Raw genomic sequence first — 12,570 nt, 5'->3', positions numbered from 1 at the left:
TAACAATTTCTTTGTAAATAAGGTGAATGTTATGTCAAGGCAGCTGTGAAAGTGATTTTATTGAGTCACTGGGCACAGATACCATGTAACTTATCCTTTAATTATTCTGAAACTTTGTAGATTTTGCTAACAAATAACATGTGACAGCAGGATATTTATGGATTCCTACAGATTGCTGTGTAATTACCCTTAGAGAATTTTGTGGTGTGTGTACTGTGGAATTGTTATGTCTTTATTTTGGTACGTTGCAGTCTTAAATCTCTAAGGCATCCTCTCATTCACCACCACGCCTGGCAGCCTCTTTGCATTCATGGCAAGGGAGCCTGTCAGGGAGCAGACACAAATCCTAACACGTGTCTTCCCTAAAAGAATTGACTTTTGCTGTGTTTCTTATTACTCTTCTCCCTGAAGGGTAGTAGAAGTCTTTTAGATTGAAAACAACATCGCTGTGCCATGTGTGGAAAAAGCAGCGCTGGCTTCAGAAGTGACTTTAGTGCAAACTGCTTCTGTTTAGGTGACAACAACAGCTTCCTTGTAAGCTCTGTATATGAGGGACTAGGGGTGCGAGTCTGATTTCCACAGCAGTTAAATTGTGCCAATCGTAGTCCAAAGCAAGCAGCTCAAAGCAGCAAGGATAAACCCCTTGGTTTTGGCAGTGATATATCATAGGGGCAAGTTCAGAAAGTCATAAAGTGCTCTCAGTTCAAAGGGAATTTAAAGCTCATCTCATTTCCACCCTCTGCCACGGACAGGGACACCTTCCACTAGACGGGCTTGCTCCAAGCCCCATCCAGCCTTGAAGTCCAGGCTTTGTTGGGAAGCACCCAAGGAGAGTGGGTGACAGGTGAAGCCATCCCTGTTTTTTGTGGATATGCCAGGACCAACCCCTCTCCTCTCCTGGGGTGTGTTAGGAGAGCTCCATCTCTCCACGAGTAAGTGATACAGGGGTCTCAAGGACTCTGCAGCTCAGTAGTTGCTCTGCTGCTTTTAAAGAAGAGCTATCCAGCATTTTTGCTTCTTGACAGGAGATTGATGTGTCTTATTTGTATCCGTAGCATTTTGATGTTAAAAGTTTGGAAGCAGCTGCTGCCAACGCTCCTAAAAAAATGGGAAAATATGGGGCCCTGGAGAAAAAGTAGATGGGAAATTATAAATAAACTTGTGAGAAGACTGCAGTGTGAAAGGCACCATGTTGTTCTTCAACAGTCTGGGAACTGACTGCAACTTTTTCAAGAAATTTCTGTGACTAATTCTTCAGTAGCTTTTCAAAATCAAGCTGTCCTTTGTTGCTGTTTTTTACTTAATACTACTTTTTCATTCCCTTCTTACTGTCACGGCTTCCAGTGGGAATGTTTTCCACTAGAAATTTGGTATTAATTTATTGTGGATATTCTTCAACTGCTCCTAGTAAGATACTCATTCACTAAAGCTTTCATGGAAATGACCATCATGCATTCAGCTATGGGAAGAGTCCTGTGAAGCCACACCAGTATTACTGAGGACATTGGAGCGTCAGTAACTACCCATTTTCACTAAATAAACCACACTGTGTAAAGCACAATGTCCTGTAATAATAAAAACATTATTCCTGATGAAATGTTATTTGTCGGTCCCCTGATTGTTATCCATGACGTTTCATTTCCAGTCAAAGTAGAGAAATATAGCTCCAGCTCTGGGTCAGCTTTGCCACTCCCACTTGCTCTTTAGCTGGCTGCATGTTTCCTAGAAATCTTAAGGAAATTAGTTTCATGCTGTGTTAATTCTCTTCTTTATTTACAATTATTTGGTAAAAGAGTTGGAGCGAGACCAGAGGAGGCCATGAAGATGCTCCGAGGGATGAAGCATCTCTGCTACAAAGACAGGCTGGGAGATGTTCACCTGGAAAAGAAAAGGATCCAGGGAGACCTTAGAGCCCCTTCCAGTGCCTAAAGGGTCTCCAAGAGTGCTGGAGTGGGGCTTTGGATGAGGGCTTTCAAAAATTGTATGTCACTGGCCTGAAACCGATCCCATCATCAGGTCACTGGCAGCAAAGACCAAGCCAAGCATTTTATAACATCTAAGTCTCTTCTTGACTGCTCATTTTTAACATTTTTAACTCATTTTTAACCCACGAGCAACATTTCTGTTCACAACCGATTACATGCCAGCCCTGAGCAGAATGAGTGGGTTTTGAAGACATCAAGCAACAATTGATAGATCAAGACCAGGAATAAGCTCTCTTTTATCTAGAAAAACTGTAATGGAAATAATTGGAAAAATGTGTTTTATTATTTTCCCAGAGGAGATGATTAGGGAACCTGAAGGCAATGGCTGCTCTATGGAATAAATGATTTGAATTTTAACTGAAAATGCTGAGGCTCAAATGAAAAACCATTTAAGACAGCAGGAGAGTGTTTACCCATTTTTTTAAACTGTTTTTATTATTTCTAGTAAATATATTTGCATAATTTGTACATCCAAAGTATCCCAACTGGGACTAATTATCCACTGTGTTAGACAACATACAAACACACACCAGAGCCAACCTCTGATCTGGGAGTCACAATCCGGCGCTCAGTTGCAGCAAACAACACTTGATAAGCCAAAGTGTTCATTCTCTTTTCTGTTTTTGCCCCCATTTATTAAAAAGGGCTCATAGCCAAACCCTCAGTGGCCCTTTCAGAAGGCAGAAGAACAAGGAAATATTGTGCCCTGGTTACTGCAAAGGGCTGGGGTTTGCAAATCAAAGCCAAGTCTCCATACTCTGGAGCAGATTTTCTGTCTGACAAGAAGCAGTTCAGCTCATCTGTGCCTCCGTAACCTATTTGTAAAAGGGTAGCAGCACTCCCATCCTCTTAGGGGCAGGCTGAGAGGGAAGGCATTAAGATTTGTGAAGAAATACCTAGAAGAATTTAAGAGACTAATATTTTAGGATTTTGTCACTCTGGGACTGGATGGGCTGATCATTGGGTGCAGCTGTGTTTCCTCATGGAAGCAATAAAGCTTATGGTTTCCAGTACTAAAACTCAGCACTTGCAAGGCTGGGTGTGTTTCCCCAGCCAACTTTGCTGTTCCTGGTAACACCCCTGTTCATAAATGCCTGCTCCTGCCTCGACATCAGGTGCACAGTGCAACTCCACTGCCTTTAACCCGACACACACTCGTAAAACCCGAGCTGCTGTTCAACTCTACACCGTAAGCTGAACCATCAAGAGGAAAATGCTGGCCATAAAACTTGTGGAGTTCCAGCTTCTGGGAGGCTGCAACATGCAATGTTCTAACTGCTTGTTAAGGTCAGGAATGAAAAATGAGCCAAGGAGGATTTTTATCAACTGCGCCACCAGTTCTCTGGAATGGATGCGTCCTCTTCACTCATAGAGGGCAAAGCCTCACTGCAGGAGCATTTTAACCCCTGATGTGGCCTCCTGTTTTCTGTTTCTTATATGGGGATACCAATTCCATATCCTGGTTCTCAACCAACTTCCAGCATTGTAAAATGTGTCCTGTACTTCAGAACAGGTTCCCAGGGCAGTGGTCACAGCCCCAAGGCCGCCAGAGCTCCAGGAGCATTTGGACAACACTCTCAGGGATGCATAGGGTAGGACTGTTGGGGTATCTGTGCAGGGCCAGGAGTTGGACTGGCTGATCCTTGTGGGTCCCCCCTTCCAACTCAGGGTATCCCATGATTCTATGATCTTTTTATCCTGCCCAAATACCAAATATTTGCAGTAAGATGTCTTGTTAAACAACCTTGAGCTGATTACACTCGAACTTCTACAGCTTCACCAGAAACTTATTCTGAAGTCAGAATGGCAATTCTGGGAGGAAACACTGAGCAGGAGGAAGGCTGCTGCTGCTGAAACCTAGGCATGAAGTAAGAGTGAATAATCACTGTAAACAACAAAAATACTCAGTGCCCATTTAGAGAAGGGCATCTAGAGAAGAAACCTATTATTTCCAGATCTAGCCAGACTCCTACACACAGTTCAGTTAGGACCTGTCTAATTATAGGAGTGTGGAAAAGTGTTGCCAACAGTATTAGATTGCCAAGTATTTTCCTTTGTGAAGGTATTCATTCATTGGTTGAGGAGCAGAGCTCTGGAATAACACATTTCTACCTCCATCACCCAGCACCAGTGTGACTGAAGGATAAACAAGGAGTTGCATTTGCAAAGCATTCAGCAGTTTACTGACAGCACTGGAGAGCTGCATAGTGAAACACCACCATCCAAGAATTAAAAGGTGCTCACTACTTCAGAGTATCCTGAAGGTCTGCCTTCCTGCTGAGGGAACCTGCTGCCTGTGAGAGCTCAGGTGGGGATTCACTCTGAGTGTCCTGGGCAGAAACCATGCCCTGTGCAGTAGAGAGGCTGCCATGGGGTGACATGGTCAGTACCAACAGCCCTGGAAGCAAATCATCTCCTTACTGGTCCACTACTTCCCTCCAGCTCCTGGTTATTACCTTGAAGTAGTACTTTAAAATCAATTTATACGAAGATATTTCATTTGATATGAAAGAGAAAAAAAAAGTAAACAGGAACATTGAAAAAAAATTCTCCTTCTATTAAAGTTCCTGGAGAAAGCAAAATAGTCCTATTCAAGAGTCCCTGAATGTAGTAGTAAATTAAATCTCTGGTTTGAATGAAAATACTTAGTGGGAAATGAAAGGTCACTGTTCGAGAGGAGCCCCCAAGTCAGGTGTTTTAAGGGAAAACAGAAGCAATGCGATATGCAGTATCACTGCAACATTCACCTCTGCTGTAAGGTTACAGGGAGGGAGAACCTGCCCCCTGAATTAAGAGTGCCTTAATTACGTGTACCTGAGCTTCTGCTGGCTCCCAGGCTCAGCATGATTCGTAGCTTTGAGCTGTGAGGGAAAGCTGACTCCTCGCAGGGCTATGTGCAGAGGCACACGAGGAGCCTGCTGTGACAAGCCTCTCCTCTTCCTCAGCCAGGAGATGATCGCAGGGAGAAATCACACAGGCTCTGCACACACACACACAGGCACTGACATGTGGGCAGTGTTGTTTGGGTACTTTGGGCAGACTTTAGAAGAAGCCAAACAGACAGGACTCCAAGACACTACAGCACCAGAGCACTCAGATAATGCGCAGACTGGGTGATAAATTGGGGGGTGAGAGTAAAAGTGCATTTATCCACTGAAAACTCTTCCCCAGAGAAACAAAACTCTGCACGGTTTCCACAAAACCCCTGGGGAGAAGCTCGTGACCCCAGAGACAACAATACAGACATACAGGCAATGAAAAAATCAACAGTTTTAAATGATTCTCTTGGTATCCATCCCTCACCTCCACTCCATGACAGAGGTTTTCCTTTACCCAGATTTGAATCCTTGCAAGCTTTAATTCTGTTTCCTTGCCTGACAATATACCCTCTGTGTTACGTATAGTGCCTCTTGCTTTCTTTGGGATTTGTAAAGGAAAACCAACAACCTTTAAACTGCAATTAATTTATCACTATACATATCTTCAGATTGCTTCACTACTGCCTCAGTAGCATTTGCAGCCCATCTTCGGTGAGGGCAGGGCTGACACGAGCACATCAATCTCTTCTTTTTTGCCCTGTAGGTCTGCAAATACCAACTACTCCCAGGCACCTCATGAGAAAGGAGTTGTTGTTGTGTTGAGTCAGAACCTGCAAGCCCAGGCACTCACCAGGAATGTTATTAATGTGTGCCATTTACTGAGTTATGTGTGCTTGTCTGACAGTAGGGAGGGGTACAGCTGGTTACCTGGGACTGGGGCTGCTGGGATAGCCCAGACTGTCTCTTTGGGAAGCAGGATGGACAGAGACTTTGGTCAAGGTAGCTGCAGCACCCAAACCACTCTAGGATTCTGTGACATCTAGGAAGAGCAGTATTTAGCAGCAGGTAGCATTGGGTTTCACTGTTCATTTGGCCATTTCTTAAAATGTGTTTATAACACTGCTACTGCAGATAACGAATTTTTATCATAAGGCTCCCCCCAGGAAAGGAAACCAAGACACATAAGATCTGGGAAATTATAACAGAGAGTGAAGTCATAATGCATCCTAGGCCTGAGAGGATGCTGGGCTGAGTAATCTGTATATAAAGAAAAGGTCATTTTGAGGGAAGATTTGCACAGAGGAAAATGATTTACAAGTAGTAGAAGTAAATAATCCTTGCAAACTACTGGAGGTGATACAAACCAGCTGGGCTGAGTAGACAATGGGGAAAAAAGCAGATTTTCCTTCATAGACCCAAGAAACCACAACCCCCTCCCTGCCATCCTCTCCCAACCCTGTGATTTGTGCACATTTCTAGCTCAGAAAAAAAAGATCTCCTGGGTTTTGTCAGTCTACAGCAAAGGCCACATTTTTCCTACACTTAATAAAAGGGTTTGTTTCAAAGCCCTTAGCTTTATGCTGGGATAAACCTTCCATAGGGCCAATAATTCTAATCATATTTGGAATAAATTTGGTTTAAAAGAGTAGAAGTTTGACCTGGACAGAGTGTCAGGCAATGGAATACAGGTCAGCCTAATGGACTGCTTCTGATGTCCTCCATCTGGCTTAGGAAAACCATGTCCAACAGTTCATGGCTTAATGAAATGTCATCAGGTGGCATCAAACAGATCAACTTCCTAAGATAGCAAAAAAGCCTGGGATATTCCCCCATCTTGTGCCTTTCATAAATTTGGAAGAGTAGAATAGAAAACATACAGACACATGTTCCCCCTGCCCTTGGAAAAACCTGGCATTGCTGGGTCTGAAGGTAGGAAATGCAACGCCAGGCATGTTCACTTGGTATTTTGGGATTCCCCAGGCAGAGCTGCACCATCCCTGCTGTGCCCAGGCAAAAACCTGTCATCAATTCACCTGTAAAAGCAGTCCCCTGGATGCCACCCAGACACGGGAAACACACCCAAAACTTCTCAGATAGCCTCAAGAATGTCTGAGATGCCTCTCCCAAGGTATTTAAGGGTATAATTAGACAGACCTTTTAGAAATTAAAGGTGATGAAGTTGTAATGAACGAAATTTTCTTTTAGGTGAGGTTTAGAGAATGTAACGGATGAGGCACAGAAGGAGTTGGGGAAGGAAAAACATCCTGGGAAAGTCCAGTTGTCCTGGAGAAAGAATAAATACAAATGAACAGCAGAACATTCACTCCAAATTTTCTAACAAAAAACATTCTTTCTTAGATCTTCTTACAAAATTTGCTGTTGCCATTTGCTACACAGCAGAATGTTTTATTTATGTTCTGTACTTCCTAAAGGAAAATATTGGGAATTGCACTGAACCTCATTGGGAGGAATGATGTAATTGGATATAACATGAAGAATCACTGTTGCCGTTGCTTTTACCTATGACTAACTATTTAATCATGCCCATAACATCGCCTGTGCTGATGATGAGCTTGCTATGAAATGAAGGTTTTAAAACAATTCCTGCCAACTGCTTCTCAGCCTTCACTATTTCTTTTTTTCCATGGAACTCTGTCAGATGGACTCAAAACACATTTTTATTAATCTGTGCTAGAAAAAAACCTGGTCACATCCAAATCTGGGTGTGTACTGCCAGAGTTCTAAAGGCATGACTGCAAGGTGGCACATAAATCCGATCACTGCATGGGCAGCTCCTGCTTTCAGCAGACCAGTAAACAGATCAGTACCAATAAACAGGTCAGGAATTCAGGATCTGAGGAAAAAATGAGATTCTATAGCAAAGGAAGAAAGCTTATCCCCATGGAATGGACATTGCAAGAAACACAAGGTTTGGATTTTTCTAGTTCCACATGAAAGAGCACTTTTACAGTGGGGTGAGGAATGGGAAAAAGAAGCTGTTTGAGGGTTTCTGTGTATGTCTCTCACATCAGGAGTGTGTACGATGGTATTACCCCTCATGTGACTAAATCTCTTTTCTCACTTGAAACAGAAACTTTGCCCAGGATATGGGTGCCATCTGGGCACACAGATGCAGCTCCCCCAGCACATCCCAGCTGTCCAAAGAGGGAACAAAGCCACTGCCTTCAGGTCTTCTGGGATTGCTGGGACAATGATGCCATGCTCCACATGTACAGTCCCCCAAGACAAAATTGCATGAAAGCCTAAGTACACAAAAATTAAGGCTGCAGTTGACCTCCAGGAGTATGAGAGTTCTTCAGAGCTTTTTCATATCTGAAAAGCCTCCAAACTCAGCATGACTTAAAACAGTTCTTGACTGATATAAATAATTAACAAGATCACTTATCACTTATCAGACCACACGACCTTTGGTAGTGACCACCTCTGGGAACCGCTCTTCTTATCTGCTTCTTACTTATTCAAAACCACATGCTACATCATAGCATCTCAGGACTCAGTTCCTACATTTCCTGTTTGTTTCATAAATAAACAAACCTGTTCCCTGAGACAAGACACAAACGCCCAAATGGCTCCAACCTCCTTCTAAGCAGTTGTAGAACATTAAGATTCCCACCAAGCCTCCTTTTTTGAGGCTGAGACCTACAGCTCCATCAGCTGCTCTTCATCAAACATGTGCTCCAGATGCTTCCCAAGCTCTGTTCCCCCTCTCAACATGCATAAGCACCTCAATGTCTTTCTTATACTGAGGGGCTCAAAACTTACTACAGAATTTGAGGTACCTCAGCAGTCCCAGCAGAGAGGGATGGGCACTGCCCTGCTCCTGCTGCCCACACTGGTGCTGCTACAGGCCAGCTGACATTGGCCTTCTTGGCCACCTGGGAATATACCACACCATTTGCAGCTGCTGTCAACCACCACCCCCAGACCCTTTCCCATCTCTCAGCTTTCCAGGTGCAATTCCCCACACCCAGAGCGTGGCCTCACACTGCTGTGAGTGAGGGCTCAGTGCCTGGCAGGGCAGGGGCAGACACCAGCCTTGGGCAGGTCTCATGTCATTGGGGCTGGGAATGCTGATGGGACATTGAACACATCCTGGTCTGCAACACGCTTAGGATATCACTGTTGGACAAAGACTTGTGGGCTGAGACACTTCCATCAGATAAACAAATTGGAACCATACAAGTGATGAAAAGGCCACAGTGGCTCACAACCAGCTGCCCGATGTATTGCCAGCCCGAGAGCAGCAGCATCAGCAGCAAGCTGCAGTTGTGCAGCTGAGCAGACACGGTGTCACGTGTGGGGTCTCTCTGGGATCTGGGGGATCAGCTGTCCCACCTATTTCCCCTGCCAGCAGCTGCTGCCCCCAGGCTGCTTCCCTGGTGCTGGGCCTCAGGAGCAGGACAGGCCTCGGCACTGTGCATTCGCTGCTCAGCCATGGCTCACACAGCGCTGTGTCACCCACACTGATTTGGTCACAAATGCAAAACTTGGACGCATGAGAAGTTAATCCTATCCCCTCAAAACCACTCGCCACTGGGGCATCATCACTCAGGATGGTATGGGAGGAGCCCACAGATCGGTGCTGGCCATGTCACAATGGCCCCAGTGACATCATCACCCTGGCCTAAAAACACAACCAGGGTGGCTGCACATCAATACAACCCTCTGAGTTGAGGAGAGCATCGCCGAGGAGGAGCTTGCCCAAGGCTGCTCAAGCACAAGGCTAAGTCAGAGGATTCTGGCGCCTCTGACACAGCTCACGCGCATCTCTCTCTTTACTCAGGGCTGGTGCACAACTGTCAGGCGGAGGAATGCCAGCAGTTCTGCGCAAGAGACGCTCCAGGCACTCGCCATCAACCTGTTCCAGATCCAACACGGCACAGCCGGACACAGTACCCGAGGAGCAAGGTGATAGCAAAAGCCTCTCTCCCCACAGCTCCCGATCGCTGGCACAGGTATACCAGGGCAGTCAGTGAGCAGGCAAGAACTATGCCAGGGCAAGGCAGGAGCTCTGCAACAGGGCTAGGCTCTGGGCATTTGCTGGGGCACCCGTGCCTGACCTACCCTGCCCTTCAGCCAGCACAGCACGGACCCAGCAGGGTTCTGGGGCTGATCCTGCACGGACACTTGCCCAGCCCCACAGACATGCTCATGCCAGGGGCACTTTCTCTCCAGTGTGCATGCTGTGCCACCGGACCGAGGCAGACACCGACATCTGTGGGTACAAGAGAATGAAGTTCAAACTCTGTGTCCACAACTACTGCCAGGTAAGCTCTCTCGGGGCTCCCTCCAACTTTCTGCCCAGGAGGGGCCTTCCTTCCTGACCTAACAAGCTCCTGGCCTTCTCTGCTCTGCAGCTTCTTGCCAGTGGGCTTTTCCCACAAGAGAACACGGAAGACTTTCTCCTTGGAGACACCAGGCACGTCATCAAAGAAGCAGCCAAGAAGGTGAGGACCTCGCAGGCGCAGGGAGCTTGGCACCAGGAGAGGCTTGAGGCAGCTCCTCCTGCTCCCCAGCAAAGAAGCCCCAGCCCTGGCACATGCAAGAGCCTCGTGTGCAGGTGGCTCTGTGGGCTCTAACCCAGCACTGCCCACATCCTGCTCCCTGCCTGGAGACGCAGGGCAGCCACAAAGCCCCAGTCCTGACACTCAGGGGGCTGCGGTGCTCTTTCCAGAGCTGCTTCATTTGCTACAAGATGGGGGCCAGCATCACCTGCTGTGAGACGGGCTGCGACCGCACCTTCCACCTGCCCTGCGCCCCAGACGGCGAATGTGTCACCCAGTACTTCGGGGCCTACAGGTAAGGGCTGCCCGCCCTTGCCTCAGAGACCCCGGCTTCATCTCCAAGCCCTTTCCATCTGCAGTGGCCATGCAAGGCAGAAGCCCACCGGGACAGCTGCCAGCAACCTGCCATACACTGGGGAAGAGCCCACAAAGAGGCTGGGGTCTCTCACAGCTCCACCCCCCACATCGCCATCACTGCGGAAGGACTCTGCGCTTCCCACCTTCCCTCGCCCATCTCTTCCATCTTCCTCACAGGTCCTTCTGCTGGGAGCACCGCCCACAGCAGGCAGTGCACGCTCGTCCAAGCCAGGACAACACCTGCAGCATCTGCCTGGACACCGTGGAAAACAGAATCTCCTACAAAACCATGGGCTGCCCTGCATGCCAAGACGCCCGCTTCCACCGGCAGTGCATCCAGAGACTGGCTCTGCACGCTGGCATCGGCTTCCGATGCCCGTGTTGCCTGAACCAAGAGCCATTCATGATGGAAATGCTCACCATGGGGATCCGACTCTCCAAGAGGTTGGGTTTTCTCCTCCCAGCTCACAAGGTGTCAAGCACAAGTGCAGTGCCAGCCTAAGGACTGCCCTGGCAGGCCTGGCCACCTTCTGTCCCATGCCTCTTGCCCTCAGCTCCACTGAGGAGCTGGAAACAGCACAGGCAGCGGAGCAGGGACTGCCAGGATCTGCTTGATGCTGGGTCAGCTGGGCTCAACTCTTTCCCTTCCTTCTCTTGCAGACCCCCATCAAGGGAGAGTGTCCAAGCAGTCACACCCTTAGGTCAGAGGCATGGCCGCTGCGATGCCGAAACGTGCCTTTGTCCAGGAGGCAGGGAGCACGCGGAGGAAGAGGGGTAAGCTGCCAAAGCAACAATGCAGGGCTCTGAACAGGACCTAGGATCTCCCCACAAGCTCAGGGATGAAGAACTAAGAACAAGGGCTCTGCCAGGCCAGGCCATCCCTTGCTCTGGCACTTTGTCCTCACAACCAGTACCTCCTTTGCTCCTACAGACCCTGGCAACTGAGGCTGTGCAGCTCCTGCGCTGCCGAGGGCACCCACAGACACTGCTCCTCTTTGGGGAACAGCACCTACTCCTGGGAGTGCCACACCTGTGCTGGCACGGAGACTGGTAGGCACCAAAGCACTCGGCGCCCGGCACTGGGGACAGGGGCCAGGCTGGGCCTGGCAGCAGGGCCTTCAGCACGCCTTGGCTCCAGGACAGCTCTGGCTACCACAGGAGCCTCTCCTGCTTACGGCCTGCGTGGCCACCCTGATGACCTTCCTGCCCCTCTTCGCAGGCTCCACTGGCAAACCAGAGCTTGTCAGCCCCAGCACTTCCAGCCAGGAATTATCAATGCCCTCCCAGGGTGTGTTGCTCCTCAACAGCAGCTGCTTCCTTCGCCCTCGGCAGGCCTTGAAGCGGCGCTACCCTGAGGAAGAAATACCATCACGGACAACGTACAGCCCTCCTGCAAAACGCCGCAGGATCGATGATGGCCCAGCCCACAGTGCCAATGACAGCAGCCCCAGCACTTCCTTACAGGCAGCGTCGAGGCTGCCTGAAGGCGCTTTGGCCATCAACAGTCAGGCAGCACGGCCACGACGTCCATACAGGCCTCCATGGCTCTTCCACAGATCCACAACAGACAACCGCTCCCAGCCTGGGCCAATTCGTATGAGACATGTCTGGCGGCAACAACACCGGGCCAAAAAGCCCTACTGCCGGCCATGAATAGCACAGCAGGACACACTGTCGCCCAGCCCGTAGCCCCCATCCCCCTCACCCATCAAAGTAGAGTAGAAATAAAATAAAGGTTTTTTACACTAGGAGAACCCACACGTCTTTTCCAGTCATTTTACTCGGCCTTTCTTCAGGCCACTGCTAGTGAAAGGGACTGGGATCTTCTTCCGCAGCGTTGGCAGCACCCTCCCCTCTGCAGGCTGGCCCTCCTGGCCACTCAGC

The 12,570-nt window shown here is 48.3% G+C and overlaps 1 protein-coding gene across 1 annotated transcript; it reads left to right on the top strand.

Annotated features, from left to right (window-relative positions):
* Nucleotides 1–10,238: 10,238 nt before the first annotated feature.
* Nucleotides 10,239–12,339, top strand: LOC125329379 (PHD finger protein 7-like). Its single transcript, XM_048311261.1, has 6 exons — nt 10,239–10,272; nt 10,500–10,624; nt 10,864–11,160; nt 11,347–11,460; nt 11,618–11,736; nt 11,906–12,339. The coding sequence occupies exons 2-6, from the start codon at nt 10,521–10,523 to the stop codon at nt 12,337–12,339; spliced, it is 1,068 nt and encodes a 355-aa protein (XP_048167218.1). The 5' UTR covers nt 10,239–10,272; nt 10,500–10,520.
* The last annotated feature ends 231 nt before the right edge of the window (nt 12,340–12,570 follow it).

This window comes from Corvus hawaiiensis, chromosome 8, assembly GCF_020740725.1.
Source record: "Corvus hawaiiensis isolate bCorHaw1 chromosome 8, bCorHaw1.pri.cur, whole genome shotgun sequence".
Taxonomy (NCBI): domain Eukaryota; kingdom Metazoa; phylum Chordata; class Aves; order Passeriformes; family Corvidae; genus Corvus; species Corvus hawaiiensis.
The sequence above is the reverse complement of the archived record's forward strand: the minus strand, read 5'-3'. Positions and strand labels throughout refer to the sequence as shown.

Bases quoted from the DNA above. Each gene is read 5' to 3' on its own strand.
- LOC125329379 (XM_048311261.1), top strand. From the start codon at position 10,521: ATGGGGGCCAGCATCACCTGCTGTGAGACGGGCTGCGACCGCACCTTC. The intron at 11,161-11,346 runs GTCAAGCACAAG...CTTCTCTTGCAG, and splicing joins CTCCTCCCAGCTCACAAGGT to ACCCCCATCAAGGGAGAGTG. The intron at 11,737-11,905 runs GTAGGCACCAAA...CCCTCTTCGCAG, and splicing joins CTGTGCTGGCACGGAGACTG to GCTCCACTGGCAAACCAGAG.